The sequence below is a fragment of the Dendropsophus ebraccatus genome, chromosome 8, assembly GCF_027789765.1.
Source record: "Dendropsophus ebraccatus isolate aDenEbr1 chromosome 8, aDenEbr1.pat, whole genome shotgun sequence".
Classification (NCBI taxonomy): Eukaryota; Metazoa; Chordata; class Amphibia; order Anura; family Hylidae; genus Dendropsophus; species Dendropsophus ebraccatus.
In genome coordinates this window covers 15,733,040-15,758,743 of record NC_091461.1, presented here as the reverse complement: position 1 = coordinate 15,758,743, position 25,704 = coordinate 15,733,040, and the positions used below count along the sequence as shown (strand labels likewise).

The window sequence follows — 25,704 nt, the reverse complement described above, 5'->3', positions numbered from 1 at the left end:
TAAAAACGTTCTCTTATTATAGATGCATTTTAGTAATATAAAAGTTGCAAAAGTATACATACACTTTAAGGTTTTTTTTTTTTTATAGGCTGCAATAATGGGTTTTTAAAAGCAATTATTGCTTACAAAGCCAGGAATGAATGATAAAGAAAAGACTGAGACTTCTCTGCTTATCAAATCCATTCCCAGCTTTGTATTCAATAACTGCAATTAAAATCCTGAACATGTGAACCTGGCCTTACACCAAATAACACAGACCTTTATATAAAGACTATTAGCAAAGCCCGTACCGTACCTCTCGTGTGGCTGTTATCATGCCCCTGTGCAAAAAATGGAAAAAGGTTAGTTGCATAAGTATACATACCCTTTAACTGTATAAAAAAGGAAGGAGACTAGAGATTAGCGAACCTCAAGCATGCTCCAGTCCATCCGAACCCGAACGTTCGGCATTTGATTAGCTGGGGCTGCTGAAGTTGGATAAAGCTCTAAGGTTGTCTGGAAAACATGGATACAGCCAATGACTATATATCCATGTTTTCCACATAGCCTTAGGGCTTTATCCAACTTCAGCAGCCACCGCTAATCAAATGCTGAACGATCGGGTTCGGATGGACTCAGGCATGCTCGAGGTTCGCTTATCTCTAGTCTCCTTCCTTTATTATACAATTAAAGGGTATGTATACTTATGCAACTAACTTTTAAGCATGCTCGAAGTTCGCTCATCTTTAAAGGAGACGCTTTGGAAATTGTCTCCATAATCTGCTCCTAGATTGGGACCAGTTTCCTCCATTTTTTTTTATTTTGGCTATTCAAACAATGTTGCATCTTTTTGTGATACCTGGGGCCTTAGTTTTATGTCAAACTTTTTTTATATATATATTTCAGTGTAAATAAATAAAAGAAAATTATTTTTTTCACGTTTATTTAATTTTAACTCATTCTTTTTATTAATATTAAATGGTTTTTTTTTGTGTCCACTTTCTGTTACGACTGTATTCCTTTATGGAAGAGATAAAAGGTGTGAACAGTGATTTAAACCAATCATGTTCTTCTTTGTATATTTTTTTTCTTTTATTATATTGTGCCCCTATGAGGGCATAAAAACATTTTACAGCCCCCCCCCCTTCTCCCGAATGTTCACTGCAGGGCTGATCTAGATTGGCTAAGACCCAAAAGATCCTTCAGCTACCCTGCAATCAGAAAATGGCCAGGACGATGGCAGGGAAGATCAGACACCATGTCACTGTGAGGATGCTCTTGGACTCTGCTTTTTTGTGGTGTTTTTTACTGATATTTTTGACTTTGGTGTTTTTGAGACAAACTGAAGAAATTCCATCGAAGCCAATGAGAGAGAAACGCTCACAGGAAAAAACAGCCAACCCTTACCATACTGTGTATACAAAAAAATGGCACAAAAAAACTGCTAAAAAAAGCAATAGAGAGGAGAGAAAAAGGCCATGTATGTATGTATGGCATTTCATAAAATTCCATGGACTCACATTGACTCATCTGGCTGCTGCATTTTTGTAAAAAAAAAAAGTGTAAAAGCAGCCTGAGCTGGCTATTCCCTCTATGTTTCTATGCTGTGGATAGGGAATGACTTTGTCAGATGTAACTACTTTGTGGAACTATATATACTTTTGCAACCAACCTTTTTTATAGTTTTATTATAGTCATACGTGAACCTACAGTAACTTCGGGTTCAAGAAACCCTGAATGCTGGACACTTGGTTCCCAGTGGCTGAAAAAGCCCTAGGGCTGCTTAGAAAACATAAATACAGATGTGAACTTTCTGTAAATTTGCTCATCCCTACCCAAATACATCTAAAATAAAAGATTGATAAACTTTTCTAATAGCCTTCCTACTGTTTGGTATTTACAGTTTTTGTGCAGGTGTATTGGTCTCCATGGTAACAGACTACAAACAAAGCGTGTGTAGTCTGATCCTGCAGCCATGTGTTACTCCACTTCCGTTCTTTCTCTTCTCTCCTAACCTACAGACATACAGTACAACAGAGTAACACAGAGGAGAATACACAGGGATAGTTTGACGTCTGTAACCATAGAAAGGCATGGGACTGCACAGGAGCTGTATACACAAAATGGTAGGATTTATTTTTATTAAAGCAAATTGCCATCTCATAACCGAAAATTATTATTTTTTCACTAACTTGTCGGCGTCAGCGTGGAGATCCTGGTGGCGCAGTAAATTTTTCAAACACGTTTTTTTTTTTTTTTTTCATGTGTACCGGCCCACTCTATGAACTGGAGGCGGGCTTGGCGCCCCCCAGTGTCATGATATCCCCTCTGTGACGTGCCACCATTAGAATCAGGCCTGGCTGTGTCACTGAGGGGAGGGGATATCACTACACTGGGGGAGCAGGGGAACCTGAAAAATGGATTGTGCCATAGGGATCCCTGTGCCAATCCCGAAATGTTAGTGATTTTTATTTTTTTTTCAGTTATGAGATGGTACATTTGCTTTAAATAGACTATTTGCTAAGTGCCTTTATCTTTTATTATAGATGCTTTGTAAAGATTAAAAATTGTTTGCATAATATCCAGACCCTTTGAGATTTATGTTCCAGATTCAGTGTTTTAGTCACTGGCGGAGCAGCACCATGAAAAGGTTTTTCCTCATTGTTGGTAGAAATGATAAAAGTCAATTGTTAAAGCATAAAATCCTCTCACTTATGGCAATCTTCAAGGAATATTCCAGGAACTGCATTTTCCATTGCTCAGGGCACACTTTCATAACACATTTGGCCCAAAACCAGATCCGGCATTATCGTTTCTACAGAAGAGATGAAGGCCCCACTAATGTGCACCTCCAGCAATCCCTGTGCTATCAGGGTGGGAGGATGGCGGCCGAGACGCTGCACAAGATCTCGGGATGTGTACAGGAACATTAGAAAATAATACTTTGTTTTTCATTGCCTTTCTCTTGTGAATGAACTACAGAAATACATTTTATTATTGTAAAAATGCTTCTAGCAACTGCTACATCTATAGCCACATCCCTGATTATCTAGTACAGATCCTGAGTTAGATCCTATATTATACTTCAGAGCTGCACTCACTATTCTGCTGGTGGGATCACTGTGTACATACATTACATTACTGATCTTGAGTTCCATCCTGTATTATACTTCAGAGCTGCACTCACCATTCTGCTGGTGGGGTCACTGTTTACATACATTACATTACTGATTCTAAGTTACATCCTGTATTATACTCCAGAGCTGCACTCACTATTATTACTAATATTTGAATTTTTCACTCTTTTTGTTATTCAAATAAAATTTCAACTCACCAAAGTTTCCCACATTACAGACAGGACAGGATCTTTTAAAGCAGCTGTACAATGTGAGGCACCTAGCAAACAGCCCCCCCTACATCTCAGCACCAAAGGGGGATTCCACTCAGACATAACTTTTGATATGTTGCTGCCCATGGTGAGACTAACAGTTCTTTCCATACTTGTTATTATCTATTTAGTCACCTTCCCCCTGTTCTGAGCAGATGCTTTCTTCTGAAAATACAAAAATCTGTATGTGAGCTTTTCTCTCTGTCTCCTCCACCTCCCTTCTGAGATGGCTGATGTAAATAAGTCCCTGACTGGCTGTATCTGCAACATTGTAGCTTCTTTGTAATGCTGGGTGGATTATTCTGAGGTCAGGTTGCTAATAAACTCACCCATCGATGGAGTTAGGAATTGTGTATGTGCAGCAGTGGCGTAGCTACCATAGAGGCAGGGAAGGCGGTTGCTATGGGGCCCGTGGAGGGAGGGGGCCCCAGGGAAGATAAGAGCCTCCTGTGTCCTTTTGCTTTACCCCTTATGTACTGCAGTGTGTAACCCAGTGTTCTCTTACATGCTGCAACACAAAAAAGGGTTAACAATTAGCTCTCTGCCTCACTACCCTGATAACCTCTGACCTCTGAGCTCCTGCAGAGGTTAGGGGTTATCCGTGCAGGAGTAGTGCAGAAAGCTAATTGTCTTCTGTATTAACCCTTTGTTTGTGTTGCAGCATGTAAGAGAACACTGGGTCACTTACACACTTCAGTAAATAAAGGGTTAAGCAAAAGGTAGTCTGCTCCTGCACCTATGTATATAACCATGAGGCTCCTAATACGCTGTTATAGTTAAATACAGTGAATGGACAGAACAAGCAGACATTGGCTTTCTCCTCTGCCAGTCACTGTTGTGGCTGCACGCAGGATTCTGCCTCTGGCCACAAGAGATTTTTTTTTTTTTTTTTGCCACATCACCGAATATATATATATAGTGTGTAGGGGGGCCCCATACAGTTTTTTGCTATGGGGCCCCATGAATCCTAGCTACGCCCCTGATGTGCAGTGTCCCACCATGTATTGGTTGTCAGATCTTTGTGTTATTACTGATATGTTCCAATGATGTTGCACAGTTTTATGTGTTGATTCTGTTGATCTGGTGACACTGATCCTGTGTGACTGCACAGTGTGTTCTGTGCCTTGTTAACTGACTATAGGAAGGGAACCCATTCACCTGCAGCATGAGTAAGTTGGTAGGAGGAGCCTTTGTAGCCCCGCCTTTCTGTTCTCAGTAACTAGACTGTTGTAGTTGAGTGGAGTCTATAGAGTGATGGAGAATGAGGAGCACCGAATCTGCCAGCCTCCATTAGTTAGGTCTGTTACTTCTCTAAGGCAAAGGACATTACACCTAATCCAATCTGAGGAATTACAGGAGACGGGATTATTACGATTCAGAGACAAAAGACTGTGGAAAGATGTTGTGCAGAAACCTGATAACTCATCGGGGACCTTCCAGGTCCTCAGGCCAGGCCTGGAGATGTCATGGCTGCCATTACAGAATAACCTAAAGAATCGGACCCTGCCAACCCAGTATGGCAGAGTCCTGTGGAAGCCCTTGTGCCAACCTGACCACGACAAGTGCCCACATGTTACCCAGTCTCTACGCAGCTTCTGTCCCCTGCTACGACCGCTCTGGGCTGCTGCATGTTGTTTCTGGGAATAACCATTGTATGTAGATGCAGCATATAAATGATCCACAAATGCAATGAAGAGGATAGACTGTAATAATGATGGCATATCCTTAGGATAGGACATCAAATTCTGTTCAACAGAGCCATACATATGCTTGTGGTTAAGCCTGGTACTGCACCTCACAGCAGCTCAGTAATATTTAAAGGAGAAGTCCAGCAAAATTCTTTGCTAAAGTATTGTATTGCCCCCCAAAATTTATACAAATCACCAATATACACTTATTACAGGAAATGCTTATAAAGTGCTTTTTTCTCTGCACTTACTACTGCATCAAGGCTTCACTTCTTGGATAACATGGTGATGTCACTTCCTGGATAACATGGTGATGTCACTTCTTGGATAACATGGTGATGTCACTTCCTGGATAACATGGTGGTTACTTCCTGGATAACATGTTGATGTCAGTTCCTGGAAAACATGGTGATGTCACGTCCTGGATAACATGGTGATGTCACTTCCTGTATAAAATGGTGATGTCACTTCCTGGATAAAATGGTGATGTCACGACCCGACTCCCAGGGCTGTGCGGGCTGTGGCTGCTGGAGAGGATGATGGAAGGGGGACACTGAGGGACACAGGGCACTGGAGGGACACTGAGTATCCCCCTGCCATCATCCTCTCCAGCAGCCACAGCCCGCACAGCTCTGGGAGTCGGGTCGTGACATCACCATGTTATCCAGGAAGTGACATCACCATGTTATCCAGGAAGCGACATCACCATGTTATCCAGGAAGTGACATCACCATGTTATCCAGGAAGTGACATCACCATGTTATCCAGGAAGTAACATCACCATATTATTCAGGAAGTGAAGCCTTGATGTAAAAGTAAGTGCAGGGAAAAAAGCACTTTATAAGCATTTCCTGTAATAAGTGCATATTGGTGATTTCTATAACTTTTGGGGGGCAATACAATACTTTAATACAAAATTTTCACCGGACTTCTCCTTTAAATAGTAAGACTGTTAGGAGCACTGGGGCACCCGTTGAGAGCACTGCCTGCCCCCATAGCGCCGATCCGCCCCTAGTCCAGCCCACCCCTCTCCAATTGTAATCAATGGAGCAGGCCGGATTGGAGCTATGGAGGTGGGCAGTGCTCCTAACAGTCTTACCGGACCATGGAGCAAACTACTTACTGCAAAGGAACGGCGCTGAGGAGGAAGGTAAGAGACATACAGTCATCCTTGGCATCTCCAGTGCAATAGGGGGCTATCAGTAGGTTAGATTGGTCTAATCTGCTGATAGTTCCCCTTTAATACTTGCCAAGCTAAGGTGAGGTAGCCCCATGGGTCACTAAGCAGGGCTCTTTTTGACCAGGGCCCCAGGTTGGCCGGTATACATGTCTTTGCATCATCTGTCTCTGTGGTAACAGAACATCTCTCCTATGATCTCTGCTCAATTGAAATGGGTAAACTAGGCAAATGTTCAGGGTTTTAAAGTGCTCAGTTTGCATAGTATGAATAGAGCGACCAGCCGTTGCATGCGATCCTCCTCAGATTATTTTGCTTGTTTTGACTGAGGCGAATGCAGAGAGAGAGACCACTGTGAGCTGCCATAGACTCAAACAACGATCTAATATCAACCGGTGTCAGCTATGAATCCTCTGCCAATGGTTGTCTGTTATGTGTAGGGGCTCTTCTGTACATGGCGCACACTCTCAACCACACTATAGAATCTCTGTGTATTGTTCTTGTTCTGTCAAAGACCTGTACTCTGCAAGATTCCTCGTCCTCACGGGGCACATGTCCAGTTTTCCATGAATACTTGTTTACGAAATCTGTGAGGGTTCCTGAGGGTAAGAGGGTCCATTAATACCTTGATGAGTTTAGGACTGGGATATGGGAAGATTTTTCAGTAGTTCAATGAATTCTGACTCTAGTCGTCATCTAGAGACATAAAACACCAGGAACAGATCGGGGTAACAAACCACTGAACACCCGGCTCTGGATCATCTGGGGGCATGTTTGATATGTGGTAGAACAGTCAGGCCTTGACTGATCCCTAGAACCTGCTGCATACATTTGTGGTACGGTAAAAGCATTCTCTCCAAGCTCCGTACTGTGCGAGCAAGAACAACAGGTGGGACACTAAATACTGGGGCACTACAACAGGTGGGACACTAGATACTAAGGCACTATAACAGGTGGGACACTAGATACTAAGGCACTATAACAGGTGGACAATAGATACTAAGGCACTATAACAGGTGGACAATAGATACTGGGCCACAACAAAAGCTGGGACACTAGATACTGGGGCACTACAACAGGTGGAACACTAGATACTAGGACACTATAACAGGTGGAACACTAGATACTGGGGATCTACAACAGGTGGGGCACTAAATACTGGGGCACTACAACAGGTGGGACACTAGATACTAAGGCACTATAACAGGTGGACAATAAATACTGGGGCACTATAACAGGTGGACAATAGATACTAGGGGAATTCAACAGGTGGGACACTAAATACTGGGGCAATACAACAGGTGGGACACTAAATACTGGGGCACTACAATAGGTGGGACACTAGATACTAAGGCACTATAACAGGTGGACAATAGATACTGGGGCACTACAACAGGTGGACAATAGATACTGAGGCACTAAAACAGGTGGAACACTAGATACTGGGGCACCACAACAGGTGATATACTAGATACTGAGATACTACAACAGGTGAAACACTAGATACTAGGGCACTATAACAAGCGGACACTAGATACTGGGGTACTAGAACACATGGAACACTATATACTAGGGCACTACAACAGATGGAACACCAGATAATAAGGCACTACAACAGGTGGAACACTAGATACTATGGCCACTACAACACGTGGAACACTAGATACTGGGGCACTACAACAGGTGGAACACTAGATACTGGGGCACTACAACAGGTGGACGCTAGATACTGGTGTGGTGTCCCACCACGGATGTTTCGTGTTTGACACTTGTCGTAAAAAGCCTCTTACTCAAAGCTAAGTGGTGATGAAGGTAGTTTGTTATTTCACCACTCAATGTCAGTGTTTTCTATGTGAGCTTTTTTTTGTTGCACAGCTGAAGTAAGCAAAGGGTTACTGTTTCTTATATAATATGTACTTGTACTTAATTACTTAAGATTCTCTTCTTTTCTGACTTATCCTTTCTCTTCTCTTCTTTGCGCATATTCCTTTTCACCACTCACAGGGTCTTTTACACATCCCTGTAGGAAGTAGTCACTTGGTTGGAGGAAGTGTAGCTTCAGCCTGACAGTAGTCCCTGCTGTAGCAAAGCCAGGGCCTGGCTCTGCCAGGACCCTTGTCCGGGACAGTTAAGTTGTGTTAGGGAGTCTAACACACGTGTATGAACCAGACAGATACACATAGTTTTTCTAGTCGATCAACTATTTCTACTATGCAGTGCTAGACACTACAGAGGGAGAAAGTCAGGGATCAACTCAGCCCACGCTGAGAACAAAGTGCAGGGCAGTATCCTGATACACAGAGTAACTAGCCTGGATAGAACCAAGATACCAGAAGGTCTACGTATTAGGTAACTCCGGGACACCCTCGGACACTTAGCTTCACCCAGGTAACCACGGCTGGAGCTTGTATTACCCTATTAGGATGGGAAAGTTGACACTGTAGGGCAGAAGGTGGTCCGGCATCAGTCTAAACACAGGTACAAGCTAACTTCTTACTCTCCCAAGATACTAGGACAATACAACAGTTGGACACTAGATACTAGGACACTACAACAGGTGGACACTAGATACTGGGGCTTACAACAGGTGGAACCACTCATAGAACAGGCCCTTTACTGAACCAACCTCGCAGATCAGGAAACCTCGCATCTTCTTCTTCCTTGTTGTTCATTTAAATGTCAAGAGAGTCAAATATCCAAAAATATTCTTGTGGCCGTGTAATCTACCTGATCAGAGATAGATTTCCTCAGCTTCCTCATAGTGGCCTCCTCAACGCTTCTCTGATCTCTGACTATTTTCACCTTCTCTTTCCCTCTTTGTCTCCGCAGAGCTGTCAAGATGGGGGAGCTTGAGGAGCTACGTCAAGAAGCAGAAGCTCTGAAGAAGCAGATTGCGGTAAGTCGCCCACCTTACCCCAAACTAGATCTCAGCTTGTTTTGCTTTTGTATAAGATGTTCTATAAAGCTGCTTATACACTAAGATAGCTGCTGGACCAAGGCCTGCAGAGGTGTATCTAGCCTTCACATCGGCACCCCCCTCAGAGTGCACTGTGCTGGGGGATGATTTACAAGCAGGCAGCACTGATGATCAGAAGGCACCACCGTGTACATACAGTAGTAAGTAGATGAAAGGAAAGCCTTGACTGACCTTTCAGGGACAGGGAGGATCCACTGGAAAAGGCAGACAGGCTCACAGATTACAGGTACACCGCCCAGGTTTTCTATTTCTCCTGTATATAACACTAAGCTTCATCCCTACTTGTTCTAGCAGTAGTAAGGTGTATCTGCCGTCTCATAAAACTTCATTGTTTGCTTTCAGGATGCCAGAAAACAATGTGCAGACACAACCCTGGAACAGGTGAGTTTTCTGACCAATATCTATTTTCATTTGTCAGACTTCCCCTCCATTTGTGCTCCCCTAGTAAGATGCAGTGACCCCTAATAATGTTTTCCATCAGGTCACATCTGGGATGGAGGTGGTCGGTCGTATACAGTTGCGCACTAGAAGAACATTGCGCGGACACTTGGCTAAAATCTATGCAATGCATTGGTCAACTGACTCAAGGTACCGACTATACATAGGATATAACAACACTGTATTATGGGCATGTCCAGTGGTTGGAGATGTGCTCTACGTATAGAAGATTTTTATTATGGCCATGTCCAGTGGTTGGAGATGTGTTCTACGTATAGAAGATTGGTATTATGGCCATGTCCAGTGGTTGGTGATGTGCTCTACGTATAGAAGATTTGTATTATGGCCATGTCCAGTGGTTGGTGATGTGTTCTACGTATAGAAGATTTGTATTATGGCCATGTCCAGTGGTTGGTGATGTGCTCTACGTATAGAAGATTTGTATTATGGCCATGTCCAGTGGTTGGTGATGTGTTCTACGTATAGAAGATTTGTATTATGGCCATGTCCAGTGGTTGGTGATGTGCTCTACGTATAGAAGATTTTTATTATGGCCATGTCCAGTGGTTGGAGATGTGTTCTACGTATAGAAGATTGGTATTATGGCCATGTCCAGTGGTTGGTGATGTGTTCTACGTATAGAAGATTTGTATTATGGCCATGTCCAGTGGTTGGTGATGTGCTCTACGTATAGAAGATTTGTATTATGGCCATGTCCAGTGGTTGGTGATGTGCTCTACGTATAGAAGATTTGTATTATGGCCATGTCCAGTGGTTGGTGATGTGCTCTACGTATAGAGGATTTGTATTATGGCCATGTCCAGTGGTTGGTGATGTGCTCTACGTATAGAGGATTTGTATTATGGCCATGTCCAGTGGTTGGTGATGTGTTCTACGTATAGAAGATTGGTATTATGGCCATGTCCAGTGGTTGGTGATGTGCTCTACGTATAAAAGATTTGTATTATGGCCATGTCCAGTGGTTGTGATGTGCCCTACGTATAGAAGATTTGTATTATGGCCATGTCCAGTGGTTGGTGATGTGCTCTACGTATAAAAGATTTGTATTATGGCTATGTCCAGTGGTTGGTGATGTGTTCTACGTATAGAAGATTTGTATTATGGCTATGTGCAGTGGTCGGTTCATGTTGTTGGTCTGCAATTCTTAAACTATATGGTGTATTATGTCATCCAGGCTCCTGGTCAGCGCCTCCCAAGATGGAAAGCTTATCGTATGGGACACATATACAACAAACAAGGTGAGTCTTGCTCTCTATAACAGTCTGGCCTAGTCATGATTCGGACATTGCACCTTTCATCCTTACATTCCCATATCATAGCATTGTTTACTCAGCTTATATCGGTGTGGACACAAATATATCGATATATGAACTGACCCTCATGGTCTCAGATATGAGATAAATTCATCCATCCTGCTCCATCTGCCCCATCATGTGATCCTTCTATTGAATTGTATAATCTCCGCCGACTCCATCTTCATGGCTCCTGTATTCTTCTAGGTTCATGCTATCCCTCTGAGATCTTCCTGGGTGATGACCTGCGCCTATGCACCCTCTGGTAACTTTGTTGCATGCGGTGGTCTGGACAATATGTGCTCCATCTACAATTTGAAGACACGCGAGGGAAATGTCAGGGTCAGCAGGGAGCTGGCGGCTCACACAGGTCAGTGCCGACCTCTTATGGAGGTGACGCCAAAGGGGAATGTGCAGGTCTGTGGCCATTGATAGCTTATGTTTAGGACTTCGGTGGAGGTCCGACTTTTATCTCTAGTGGGAATCAGGGCTATCAGTATCCAAGTCCAGAGAAGGGCCTTAAAGGGGTAATCCAGCTGGAAAAAGGGTTTTCTTTTAAATCAACTGGTGTCAAAAAGTTATATAGATTTGTAATTTACTTCTATTAAAAAATCTCAAGCCTACCAGTATTTATCAGCTGCTGTATGTCCTGCAGGAAGTGGTGCATTCTTTCTCATCTGACACACAGCTTTCTTCTTCCACCTCTGTCCTATCTCTAGGTTAGCAGCAAATCCCCATAGAAAACCTCTCCAGCTCTGGACAGTTCCTGAGGTGGCAGCAGAGAGCACTGTGTCAGACTGGAAATAATTCACCATTTCCTGCAGGACATACAGCAGCTGATTAGTACTGGAAGACTGGAGATTTTTAAATAGAAGTAATTTACAAATCTGGATAACTTTATGAAATTTCAACAGGGTACCCCTTTAAAGAGGTTTTATGAATGGGGTGCACTGCTCAGGACACCCATCTGTGAACAGAAAAGTGCAGTGTGCAAGCGGGGCTCCACCGTTACCGTCCCCTTACTGCCCAGTGACCTGATGCCTCTCGTTCTTTCCTCTCTCCCCTTCTATCTCACTAGCCCTGATCCAATAGTACAGTATCAGTAACAGCTATTGGCAGCATAGGATCAACCAAAGTCGCTTTACAGGATTTACAGAAACCTGCAATCAGCAGCTTATACCTCAGCTTCCTGTTAGGGTGACACTTTTTTTGGAGATAGGATTTAATATTCTCATTTTTTTCTCTATAATCTGCAGGTTATCTTTCCTGCTGTAGATTCCTGGATGATAACCAGATTGTAACCAGCTCAGGAGACACCACCTGGTAAGTAGGTTCTCCGCTATGGATAATACTTATTCATTAGTAGGATTCCTTCATGATAACATCCAGCAAGGAGAAAAAGATAAGAGGGCACTCACCGTACTAACGTGCAAGCTTTATTTCATATGAATTTTAAAATTTCGGCAGGTCCATCTGTAGCGGGCTTGGACGCTAACCCCTAATTCACACAAGCTATCACAGCTGTTTCACGCACATGCGCGCTTCGTCTGACGAAGCGTGCATGCGTGTGAAACAGCTGTGATAGCTTATTTTTGTATTTCATGAGGAGCACCCTGTACACACCTTTTTGTTATATGCAACCTCATTCCACTATCTAACAAAAGCTGTGTCTGAAGGGTAGTGCCGGTAATGGTTTTCTCTATAAAGTTTTTCCTTCATGATCAAGTGTCCGCCTGCAGGGATCCCCTGTAATCAGCCTGATATATGGGGGATCAAATCAGAATGAGCCCCAAAGCCCCCATAGCAGAGACAGCTCTAGGCCTCCATGTTATTTATCTCACCCTCCTTGTTCTCCCCCCAGTGCTTTGTGGGACATTGAGACTGGTCAGCAGAAGACGGTGTTCATGGGCCACACAGGAGACTGCATGAGTCTGGCCGTGTCTCCCGACTTCAACCTCTTCATTTCTGGAGCTTGCGACGCAACCGCCAAGCTGTGGGACGTGCGACAAGGCGAATGCAGACAGACGTTCACTGGACACGAGTCAGACATCAACGCCATCTGTGTGAGTATGGGAATGGGCAGTAAAAAATAAAATTGTGAAAGTAAGAAAACCATGGTGGTCTAACCTCCATCCCCCCTTACAGTTCTTCCCCAGTGGTCAGGCTATCTGCACGGGTTCAGATGACGCCACATGTCGCTTATTCGACCTGCGTGCTGACCAGGAGCTCAGCGTCTATTCTCAGGACAGCATCATCTGCGGCATCACCTCCGTGGCGTTCTCCCGCAGCGGCCGCCTCCTCCTGGCCGGTTACGATGACTTCAACTGCAACATATGGGATTCACTAAAGTGTGAAAGAGTTGGTGAGTTGTCTCTTTCTCCGCCTTATGATATTATGACCAATCTCTTGGTTCTTAATAGTCCAGGACCTCAGGCATGTATGTACATATACATGACTATGTACCAGGCCGGTGACAATAGACCATCTGGAGACCAATGATTGGAGTTATTCTTTCGGGATGCCCAACAGAAAAAAAATCATCTGGCATCACATGGGCAACGTCTTTATATCTATGGCCCATAGATGGGAAACTGTATCATGGACACTGAGGAGACATCTCTCCTCCTTGGACCAAGTGATAGAATGTTAGGAGAGAAAATATCCAAAACAGGTCTAAAAAAGTGGAGCCCATAATATCTGGCAGCTGCCACGTAGCAAGCAAGTAACATGGCCATTTTGCTTACAAATCCCAATCACCCATCTATACAGACCCAAGATCAAACCCCTATCTATGCAGACCCCACACCCTGCTTCTTTCATTACAGACCCCAGACCCAACCCCCCATCAATACAAATCCCAATCACCCATCTATACAGACCCAAGATCAAACCCCTATCTATGCAGACCCCACACCCTGCTTCTTTCATTACAGACCCCAGACCCGACCCCCCATCAATACAAATCCCAGACCACCCATCGATACAGACCCCAGACCTGACCCCCCCATCAATACAAATCCCAGACCACCCATCTATACAGACCCCAGACCTGACGCCCCTTTAACAATCCCAGACCACCCATCTATACAGACCTCAAACCCGACCCCCCCCATCAATAATCCCAGACCACCCATCTATACAGGCCCAAGATCAAACCTCCATCTACGCAGACCCCACACCTAGCTCCAATCATTACAGACCCCAGACGCGACCCCCCCATCAATAGAAATCCCAGACCACCCATCTATATAGACCCCAGACCCGACCCCCATCAATACAAATCCAAGACCACCCATATATACAGACCCCAGACCTGACCCCCCCCCCCCACATCATAACAAATCCCAGACCACACTGCCTACTACATATATAACAAATATAACTGTGCATATATGCAGGGGCATAACTAGAAATGGCTGGGCCCCATAGCAAACATTTGATTGCCCCCCCCCCGACTGACCACTAAACGGTCAAGTGAAGTCATAACTACATAACTGCTAGCTCTGGTCAGGAGTGCTTGCAGTTAAAGGGACATTTGCAAAACCCAGGAAACCAGCAGGGCCACCCGGTGCTGCAAATGATGACGGCTCAGGGGGCCCAGTGTATTGCAGGAGCAGGCCATGGGGCACCCTGATGCGGCGGACCCCATAGCAGCCGCTATGGCTGCTATAGTGGTAGGTACGCCCCTGCATATATGGACAGCTGCCATGTATTGCTCAGTATCGCTCCCCGCATGATATTGATGCAACATGCCGTGCAGGGAAACAGTCTAGGACAGGCATTGACCGTCCATGTTTCACAGCCTTAGTCATGTGATGTGATGCACAGGTTACACATACGATGGCACCATAGCAACCAACCAAAGATCAGCTCTCTTTTCCCAAGCTGCTATGGGAGGATGAACTCTGACCTGTGATTGGTTGCTATGGGAAACAATGACGCCATCGTTGTCAGCTATGAGGCCTGCTGTGTATTTCTAGCCCTCACCTTGTCCTATTGTGGTCAGTAATGACGACCTCTGACTCCTATGGCTCCACAAACCGGTTCCTCCACTAGTAATGAATGTATCGCCGCCTTCCTCAGCAATTCACAATGTGGTTTCTTTGTTCTTAAGAGACGGCAACAAGACGCTGTCACGCCCGTTCTATTCAGCTGACCCTGGAGACGCGTTTACACTGGCGATTGCATTGATAACTCCCCATTGTGAATAGGAAAGGTTATAATAATAATGGCTATTGGTGACTGAGCTGTAATATGTCAATGCCGCCTGCGGTAACATTATACCCATGGCAGCCATTGCTCCATCACATACAGGTCATGTGACCGCCACTAAGAACAACAATTGGGGCAAGGTTTACTGACCCAAACTACACTGCTCAAAAAATTAACACATCCTAGATCTGAATGAATGAAATCTTCTCATTGCCCCTTCAGCTGCCGCTCTGTATACATTACCTCTCCTCGCTGCAGAGGGGTCCCATCGTACTGCTCTCCCGCCCGGCCAATCAGTGTGTTGCCCTGCCGCAGCCACTGATTGGCCGGGCAGGAGAGCAGAACGCCGGGACCCCGTGCAGCAAGGACAAGTAATGTATACAGAGCGGGAGCTGAAGGGGTTAAGCGGCCGGCAGAAATACATACACGCAGGGGTCGTTCAGACCGCTGCGTGTATGTAGTGAAAGTAATCTGCCAGGACCTAGCCGACTCGCAGCGTTATTAACGCTGCGAGTCGGTACGTGTGAAGCTACCCTTATGCTACCCTTATTTTCGCATAAACAATCGCATTTGAGCGATAATCGTACCGTGTAAACACAGCAAACGATCAAACGACAAGCGAGAAATCATTCATTTTGATCTTTCAACATGTTCTTAAATAGTCGTTTGTCGAAAATTCGCTGATCGCTTCGTGTGAACAGTCTTTTACCAATTTACCCTATGTAAAAGATGGGCTTAAACGATCTTGAAAACGATCACATTAACGATTTTTCTTACGATTTATTTGTCTAAACGCTGATCGTTATAAGAACCAAATCGTTGCTTTAAAATCGTTAAACGATCGATTGGGCGAATTATCGCTCCGTGTAAACGCAGCATTACTTGGAGTTATATTGTGTTGTTTAAGTGTTCCCTTTATTTTTTTTCTTTTGAGCAGTGTATGATGCCCTCAGTTCAGATCTGTAGACCCATGGTCAGACTGGGGACATGTAAAATCGCCCTTAGAAAGCGCCTATATATACTCAGGCAAAAAGCTCTGTAGAATCTATCATGGCGGATATGGCTGATGTCACAGAGCTTTCCTCAAAACAGATGTAACTAATGGTACTTTTACACGGAGCGATAATTCGCCCGATCGCACGATTAACGATTTTGAATGAACAATGTTTTTTTTAGAACGATCAGCGTTTAGACGGAACGATACATCGTATGGAAAATTCGCTATGCGATCGCTTAAGCCTATCTCACACATAGGTGAAATCATTGAAAGACTGTTTGCACTGAACGATCTGCGAATTTTTTGCGAACGATCAACGATGATTTGTGAACAAGTTGAAAGATCAAAATGAACGATTTATCGCTTGTCGTTTGATCGTTCGCTGCGTTTACACGTACGATTATCGTTTGAATTCGATCGTTATCGTGCAAATACGAACGATAAATCGTTCCGTGTAAAAGGACCATAAGAAACTGCTTAAACAGAATCTGCTTTATATCAAGCCCAGAGCTGCAGATAGCTGATTAATCAAATAATACCTGTCTCTTAGGGTGCGTTTACACAGAAAGATTTATTGACAGATTTCGGAAGCCAAAGCCAGGAATGGATTTGAAAAAAGGAGAAATCTCAGTCTTTCCTTTATGACCTAATCCCTGTTTATAGTCTCTTCCTGGTTTTGGCTTCAAAGATCTGTCAGATAAATCTGTCTGTGTAAATGCACCATTAGTTGCAGTTGTAAAATCATGTTCAAGAGCTGTAGAGGCTGGGCTGAGCTGCAGTATGCATGCCCAATCCCTGCCTGCATGATTGAAGTGCACGTACCAGAAGCCAAACAAGGTGGGGTAGGGGAGGGAGGGAGGAGGCATGCTGTGCTGCAGATCAGTCTGGCCCCTACAACTCAGAGATTGGCAAACAAACATGATTTTATAACTTTGCAAATAGCCATCAGCTAAGAGACAGGTATCATGTTATATCAGCTTTCTGCCCATGTCTGCAGTTCTGATAATTAGATAGAGCTGGCAAGCTGTCATGGCAGACATCTCCCATCTTTCCAAAACCAATAAATATTTATAAGAGCTGCATGGGAAGTAAACAGGAGGCAAGATGGCAGCCACGTTGGATGTCACCCAGCTTTTCCAGAAAATATTACTAAGAAACAGCTGCAGAGAATTAGAGGAAATGTTTAACAGAACTCCTATGAGTTATCGCAGTACTATAACTTTTCATTTTTGATCATTTTACAGGTGTGCTCTCAGGTCACGACAACCGTGTCAGCTGCCTCGGTGTCACCTCAGATGGGATGGCGGTGGCCACAGGCTCGTGGGATAGTTTCCTCAAGATCTGGAACTAAATTTTTGCAGGATGCTTCATGCAGCAGAGACAGGGTCCCCTAAACTTACCTCCCCCCGGCCCTGAGAATACCCTAAATAGCATCTTATTCCACCAAGGCTGAGCTGCACCAGCATCCCCCCCTCATGCCAGGCACCCGCTTGGGTTTGCTGTATGACACTTAGCTTCGGCAGAACTGCAGGAGAATGTGCAAATAAAATGCAAACATAACACTGCCACCTAGTGGCTGCTGTACACACTGCACCTAGATATCAGTGCTTACAGCGGCTGATGACTGGACCAGTCCCTAGGACCCCCCCCCCCCCTTATATAGCAGCTGTTACCCCAAAATAAATCCTCCCTGATCCACTCCCCACCCCTCCCCCACTATTCTTCTCTACTCCTGCTGCAAACTACGTTGACATCTGTGTGGAAATCTACTTAATTTATTTTACTGAAGCCTCTTCCCTTTTTCTGTCACTTTTTTCAACCGGTTTGTGTTTTATAGAAAGAGGAAAATAAAATCTATTTTAGGTCACGGCAGCCAAAGATTTTGGCATCTTTCAGACTGACATATTGTTTTATTAAATCTCAGGATTGCAGCTGGTTTGGACTGTGTTCATGCTTCTCTCCATGTCTGTTGGTGCTGTGTAATAGTTATATTCCTGTATATAGGAGCAGTATTATAGTAGTTATATTCTTGTATATAGGAGCAGTGTTATAGTAGTTATATCAGCACAAGCCATTGAGGAAGTAAAGACCAGCGGCACTCACCGGGTTAATGCAGTGGTGATGATTTATTGGTACGATGTCATCTTGCAGATAAGCTCAGGGCAGGGGGGAGACAGGTCCAGAGGTGCACAGCACCTCTGGACCTGTCTCCCCCTGCCCTGAGCTTATCTGCAAGATGACATCGTACCAATAAATCATCACCACTGCATTAACCCGGTGAGTGCCGCTGGTCTTTACTTCCTCAATGGCTTGTGCTGATTAAATGAACTGCTTTCTCATTTACGCTGAGCACCACTGTAATGCATGAATGTCACTGAGATTACTCAGTCAACAAAGACTACAACGCTCCTCATCTCACAAAGACACTTAACCTGAAAACATATACAGCCCCACACAAATTACGGGTTACTGATAGTGCCAACACATCTATTTGCTTGTGCTTATAGTAGTTATATTCCTGTATATAGGGGCAGTATTATAGTAGTTATATTCCTGTATATAGGGGCAGTATTATAGTAGTTATATTCCTGTATATAGGAGCAGTATTATAGTAGTTATATTCCTGTATATAGGAGCAGTATTATAGTAGTTATATTCCTGTATATAGGGGGCAGTATTATAGTAGTTATATTCCTGTATATAGGAGCAGTATTATAGTAGTTATATTCCTGTATATAGGAGCAGTATTATAGTAGTTATATTCTTGTATTTAGAGCAGTATTATAGTAGTTATATTCCTGTATATAGGAGGCAGTATTATAGTAGTTATATTCCTGTATATAGGAGCAGTATTATAGTAGTTATATTCTTGTATATAGGGGGTAGTATTATAGTAATTATATTCCTGTATATAGGAGCAGTATTATAGTAGTTATATATTCTTGTATATGGAGGCAGTATTATAGTAGTTATATTCTTGTATATAGGAGCAGTATTATAGTAGTTATATTCCTTTATATAGGGGCAGTATTATAGTAGTTATATTCTTGTATATAGGGAGCAGTATTATAGTAGTTATATTCTTGTATATAGGAGCAGTATTATAGTAGGTATATTCTTGTATATAGGGGCAGTATTATAGTAGTTATATTCCTGTATATAGGAGCAGTATTATAGTAGTAATAGATCCAATAGGAGCAAATATGGCTAACGTACACTCATAGCGTAGGACAGTTCAGCTGAGGACATCTAGGCACTAGCACAGCCAGGTGGTGCATACGGCTGTACATAAGACATAGCATATCCATCCAATAGAGAGGAAAAAAAAAAAAAGTGCTAGCACTCACCATCTGCTGCAAACATAGTCCATTTTATTCGGGGTTCAATTCAGCATGTGACTGGGGAGGGAGGTAGAGGCAGGTGCATCACCCCTAGACGCACCTGCCTCTACCTCCCTCCCCCATTCACATACTGAATTGAACCCCGAATAAAATGGACTATGTTTGCAGCAGATTGTGAGTGCTAGCTCTTTTTCTCTATTGGATGGATATCATAGTAGTTATATTCTTGTAAATTTAGGTCAATAAAATCACATTTATTTTGGTCCAACATTGAAATTCACAGACACAGAATAAGAAATATTTACATGAGTAGTGTACAAGTATAGAGGCAGCAGCAAGTACAGACATACGGTATATACAGCCATCATCTATAATGGGGGGGGGGGGGGGGGGGGGGGGGGGGCTTAGCTCTCGCTCTGCGTGTACTGTGCGTTCTCCTTATTATGGGACAGCTCCCAACTGCAGTGAGAGATCTTCAGGCTCCTGATAGAAGGCTGTTCAGACTGGAAGGGGATCTTTTTCACCTACAAACAGGAAAGAGAAGCCAAAATAACCAAATCATCCCAATAACAAAAGACAGAACAGTAACCCTTTACACTGATTAAAGCTAGGTTTCCCTCCTTGAATTAAAATACCACACACAACCTCAGGACAGGGGTGGCGCTGTTTTTAGAAGTAGCTAGTAGTTTTTGTTTCTCTCTTGTTTTTTTTGTTTTTTTTTTTAAATCGACTAGTGTCAGAAACTTATATAGATTTGTAATTTACTTCTATTAAAAATTCTCTAGTTTTCCAGTACTTGTCAGCTGCTGTATGTCCTGCAGGAAGTGGTGTATTCTTTCCAGTCTGACACTGCGCTCTCTGCTGCCACCTCTGTCCATGTCAGGAACAGCAGCAAATCCGCAAATCCCCATAGAAAACCTCTCCTCTCCAGACTGGAAAGAATACACCACTTCCTGCAGGACATACAGCAGCCAATAACTACTGGAAGACTGGAGATTTTTTAATAGAAGTGATTTAAAAATCTCTGGCTCCTTCTGAAACCTGTTGATTTAAAAGATTTTTTTGTGAACAACCCCTTTTAACTAAGTAGCTTGGATTCTCCCAGATGTTCTTGGATGCTATGGGCACTGCCATTTTGCACTGGGTACCGATTTTTCGTGTGCTCACACTCTTACCTGTCTGTTTTGCACGGCTGTGCTGGGCGAGTTGTCCTCCTGCAGGATTTTCAATGGCGACCGGCCATTAGCATTGGAGACCAATGATTTCTTGGGTCGCTGGCGAACGTTGTTCTTTGTACCTGTAGAAGAAGTCGAGATCCAGTTCAGCGAGAGTAGTCACACAGCGAGGCCTAAAAGCTCAAACTATGGCTCTTCAGTGGTTGCAAATCTACAACTCTTATGCCCCGACAGCCTTCAGAATTGTAGGTTTGCAGCCACTCTAAAGCCAGATGTTGGTAAATCCAAAGGGGGAGATTTATAAAACATGGTGTAAAGTGAAACTGGCAACCAATCAGATTCCACCTTTCATTTTCCAAAGAGCCTGTGTGGAATGAAAAGCGGAATCTGATTGGTTGCTAGGGGCAACTGAGCCAGTTTCACTTTACACCATGTTTGATAAATCTCCCTTAAAGAGTCTTCACAATGGTCGATGACATCACCTGCTGCATGAGGAGATTTGCCCCGTGGTTTCTGTAGGTTCCCGATGGGTGGAGTCGGCTCAGCCGGAGCTACAGTAGGAGAGATGGCCGCTTCTTCTGCGGCCTCCGGCACCTTCGCTTCTTCCTCAGCAGGCGGAGGAGAAGCTTCATTCACCATTTTGTCTTCTGGAGCCTCAGCTGGATCTTCTTTATTGGCTTCCGGACTGCCCTCAATCCCAGAATCCTCTGAGACAAAGACCTCGCTGAGCTGCTTAGCCAGAAGATTCAAGGAGGCTGGAAAAGGAAAGACAATTACAGGGTTAATAGGGTCTTACCCTATATCTCTCTCAATAGATGTCCTTCAGTCGTCCTCTTTAGCCTATTCTTAGTTATCTGTCTATGGGACCGGTGGGTGACAACCAATATGGCTGCCATTACAACTCAGCTTTCATAATGCCTCCAAGTAAGGGGTCAGGTGGTATAATCCAGCCTTAGATGACATCATCATGTCATGACATCACATCACATCACATCACTGGCCAAGGAATAAGTTACTGTAGTCCCACTAGGCTGGTAGGTGCCTTCAATGATCATCATCTCATTTCACTATAAGAATTTCAGCTTGCTGTCAATGAATGGAAGCATTCATAGACTGAAAACCCTTCCTAGTCGTGCTCACACAGCTGCAGTCTGTTAGTGTATAGGTGTAGGCAGAGCCATAATCCAGGGTCTGGGGAGGAGGTATAGGGGTGCACTCACCATGTAGAGTAGGACGCAGCGGGGTGCGCGTGATCCCTTGTGTGGGGGAGCGGGGATCACTTATGATGGCGGGCTCAGTCACTTCATCCTCTGGTGCTATCGCAGGAGAGCGGCGCGGAGACTCCCCGACCTGCAGAGGGAGGAGGTTAGATGGATCTCAATGGAGAAATACAATAGAAATAACCTGATGTCACTGCACCAACCTCAATAGGCGTCCTGGGGATCCCCACCGAGGGGGAGCGGGGGTCAATCACATTTGCCAGGTGGCGGTTACGCAGTGGACGGGACGGGGTCACCTGCTGCTGCGCTCTGGAATCGGCTATTCCCATCTTGTAAAGGTCACAAACCCGAATCACTAATCTGTGGGGGGAGATGGTTAGTGAACGGAGAACATCAACATAGAGCAACGTATTCCCTATAATTCCACCTGTGCGCTATGTCAGCCCCATAGACATCAGGGGACGGAGCAGAGTTATAACTTAGGTCTCAGTCATGTAGCTTGTCCATGACCAAGAAAACACTGTTCTAGGCCTTGATCATTACAGGTGTCATAGAGGCGGGGTTTTCTTTGTGCACAGAGCTTCCTGACAGTTTTCCTAGTCCAGCCTCCTATGTATGAGTGACAGCTCCGGCATCCTATCAGAAGACGCTAGTGCTAATGAACATGGCTGAAGGGAGGAGCCAAAAAAAGCTGTGGGAGCTCCATGCATGAACAAAGAAGGGCCCGCCTCCTTGACACTTGTAGCAGTAGAGGAATATATTGCGGTCATGCAAGCTTTATAGGTCAGGAGTTTTTGTAGCTTAGAACTGCTGACAGTTTTCATCGAGGATGTGGTGATCAGCGAGGATCGGGTGAGCAATCGGGCAGGAGATCCATCACCCCAGCCATTGTCTATGGAACCACAGGAGAGGTCGGTGCTCGGAAATGTTCAGAAACCCATAGAGAATTAATAAAGTAGCGTCCGAGCACGTGCACGGCAACTGCCTCTATTCCTGCGATCAGTGGTGGTCCCGGGGAGCATGTGACCAGGCACTGAGTAATAGTAATGTCTGTGATGGTGCAGGACACACGTCTCCAGCAGGTTGTGTGGCAAACACATTCACTATGACTAGTGGCAAAGCAGCAGGATTGTGACCAATGCAGGAGAGACCCCCCCCCCCCATATACTGCAGGAGAGACCCCCCCATATACTGCAGGAGAGACCCCCCCCCCCATCATATATACTGCAGGAGAGACACCCCCCCTCCATATATACTGCAGGAGAGACACCCCCCCTCCATATATACTGCAGGAGACCCCCCCCCCCCCCTCCATATATACTGCAGGAGACCCCCCCCCCCCTCCATATATACTGCAGGAGACCCCCCCCCCCCCCCCTCCATATATACTGCAGGAGACCCCCCCCCCCCTCCATATATACTGCAGGAGACCCCCCCCCCCCTCCATATATACTGCAGGAGACCCCCCCCCCCCTCCATATATACTGCAGGAGACCCCCCCCCCCTCCATATATACTGCAGGAGACCCCCCCCCCTCCATATATACTGCAGGAGACCCCCCCCCTCCATATATACTGCAGGAGACCCCCCCCCCTCCATATATACTGCAGGAGACCCCCCCCCCCCTCCATATATACTGCAGGAGACCCCCCCCCCCTCCATATATACTGCAGGAGACCCCCCCCCCCTCCATATATACTGCAGGAGACCCCCCCCCCCTCCATATATACTGCAGGAGAGACCCCCCCCCTCCATATATACTGCAGGAGAGACCCCCCCCCCCTCCATATATACTGCAGGAGACAGCCCCCCCCTCCATATATACTGCAGGAGACAGCCCCCCCTCCATATATACTGCAGGAGAGACCCCCCCCTCCATATACACTGCAGGAGAGACCCCCCCCCCTCCATATATACTGCAGGAGAGACCCCCCCCCTCCATATATACTGCAGGAGAGACCCCCCCCCCTCCATATATACTGCAGGATAGACCCCCCCCTCCATATATACTGCAGGAGAGACAACCCCCCCCCCCAACCCTACATATATACTGCAGGAGAGACCCCCCCCCCCTACATATATACTGCAGGAGAGACCCCCCCCCCCCTACATATATACTGCAGGAGAGACCCCCCCCCCCTACATATATACTGCAGGAGAGACCCCCCCCCCTACATATATACTGCAGGAGAGACCCCACCTGTATAATCATTCATGCCCCATGATGGAGGGAGCCATGTAAGCAGCCACCCCCAGTCTCCCCCAGCCTAAAACACACAAAAAACACAGCTGTCTCTAATGGAAAAACCCTTTAAGCTTTCTAGTCCGCTACCCAGCCCCCCTACGGCACATAGCCGCTCCCTGCCCCACTCACCGTGCAGCCTCCCGGTACCGTGTGCAGCGATCACAACATCTGCTAAGCCAACTTCCGAACTGCAACATTCAAACTGCGCGCCGCAGCCAATCACAAGCGACGCCCGCTCCGATTGGCTACATAACGTCCTGCCCTTCGAGTCTACCAATAACAAACGGACCGCCCTGAATCACAATGACTGCTCGTGATTGGCTTACTTGGACGTCATGGTAACCGCTCTGACACACGGTTGGTCAGGAGAAAAAACTTGAGTCCGCCCCTATCAGCTTTTTGTTATGGCCTCTAGGGATTCTAAATGAAAGTACAGTAGTTCCAGCTCGCTAACCGCCGCTGGTAGCCATTTTGTCAGAGACCATAATTAGTAAGGGTAAAGGGAATACTCAACAAAATGGCTGCTGCAATGCCGACAAATTTTATTGCAAACGATTTTTTTTCTCACTAGATGGTGCCGGTCACGTGATTCGGACCTGTAATGTAGTGCGTTGTTTACATTGGGCGTCTAGCCTTCCAGACTGCCATATATTGTACAGTCCTTCGAGTCTAAACATAATAGGATCAAATAAACTCAACCCTGTGCTTATTGTGTATTTCCTATCTGTGACCTCCCACTTTCCTCAGTCTTCCACCACATATACAATGTGTAAACTCTCTGTGGGCCAAACAGAGCCGCACAATTCCCTCCGGAGCTGTGGTTCTTGTTTATTCTGACACTTGCAGTTTATAAGCCAGACATGATCAGCAATAACATATTAGATGGGGCTGAGTGTTCAGGCAAGTGCCCTGTGATCTCCCAACTACAACTCCTTAAAGGAGTCATTTAGCATTAGAAAAACATGTCCGCTTTCTTCCAGAGACAGCACCACTCTTGTCTCCAGTTTGGGTGGGGTTTTTTTTCCATCTCAGTTCCATTAAAGGTGTATTCCAGCGGGGGGGTGGCCGAGAGAAAAGACGCCCACTCACCTCCCCGAATCCATCGGCGGGTCCTGCATCACGGCGCTCAGGTCCCCGGTTCCAGGCCGCTTCCTGGTTTAACTTGTCCACAGGATAAGAGAAAAGTAAGGGATTGCAGGGGTCCGACCTCTGTACCCCCACTAATCTCCAGATTGGCTCCTGGCTTCTGTGTTATGAATACAGCCACAGGTAGAACACGGCTCTATTCATTCCTACGGAGCTGCCAGAAAGTGCTTACTCATATATTTGCAGTGGCTCCATAGGAATGAATAGATGCGCAGGTCGCGTGCCGTCCCTGCGGCTGTATTCATGACAATGAAGACGGTAGCTGATCTGGAGATTGGTGGGGGGTAAGGAGGTCGGAACACCCCCCCACCACCACCACCACCACCAATGCTCTGTGAGCAGGACAGCTGCACAAATCTCCCAGTAGTTTGCTGCAATGTATCCGGCTGGAGATCAGCAATTTCACCT

The 25,704-nt window shown here is 45.3% G+C and overlaps 2 protein-coding genes across 5 annotated transcripts in view; one reads left to right on the top strand and one right to left on the bottom strand.

Annotated features, from left to right (window-relative positions):
- GNB3 (G protein subunit beta 3) overlaps positions 1-18,081 on the top strand; it is a 35,857-nt gene extending 17,776 nt beyond the window's left edge. For 3 of the 4 annotated variants that reach the window (XM_069978851.1, XM_069978854.1, XM_069978853.1), the window contains exons 2-10: positions 9,062-9,128; positions 9,552-9,590; positions 9,691-9,797; positions 10,843-10,906; positions 11,168-11,330; positions 12,217-12,283; positions 12,822-13,023; positions 13,106-13,322; positions 17,414-18,081. In XM_069978851.1, the coding sequence (XP_069834952.1) occupies positions 9,062-9,128; positions 9,552-9,590; positions 9,691-9,797; positions 10,843-10,906; positions 11,168-11,330; positions 12,217-12,283; positions 12,822-13,023; positions 13,106-13,322; positions 17,414-17,520 (1,033 nt within the window). In that variant the 3' untranslated portion in view covers positions 17,521-18,081. The remainder of the gene's footprint in view (positions 1-9,061; positions 9,129-9,551; positions 9,591-9,690; positions 9,798-10,842; positions 10,907-11,167; positions 11,331-12,216; positions 12,284-12,821; positions 13,024-13,105; positions 13,323-17,413) is intronic. The other variant, XM_069978852.1, reaches the window with a different exon arrangement.
- A 1,819-nt stretch (positions 18,082-19,900) lies between these two features.
- CDCA3 (cell division cycle associated 3) lies at positions 19,901-24,406 on the bottom strand. Its single transcript, XM_069978850.1, has 6 exons — positions 24,280-24,406; positions 22,109-22,265; positions 21,906-22,035; positions 21,168-21,440; positions 20,686-20,807; positions 19,901-20,034 (listed from the first exon to the last, which is right to left on the bottom strand). Exons 1-6 carry the CDS (start codon positions 24,345-24,347, stop codon positions 19,915-19,917), a joined length of 870 nt encoding a protein of 289 aa, XP_069834951.1. The 5' UTR covers positions 24,348-24,406; the 3' UTR covers positions 19,901-19,914.
- Positions 24,407-25,704: the final 1,298 nt, after the last annotated feature.

Excerpts from the sequence above, each read along its gene's own strand:
- CDCA3 (XM_069978850.1), bottom strand. The coding sequence starts at position 24,347 with ATGTTGCAGTTCGGAAGTTGGCTTAGCAGATGTTGTGATCGCTGCACA. Across the intron at positions 22,266-24,279 it reads CGGTACCGGGAGGCTGCACG|ATTAGTGATTCGGGTTTGTG; the intron begins GTGAGTGGGGCA and ends CTCCCCCCACAG. Across the intron at positions 22,036-22,108 it reads TCCCCAGGACGCCTATTGAG|GTCGGGGAGTCTCCGCGCCG; the intron begins GTTGGTGCAGTG and ends CTCCCTCTGCAG.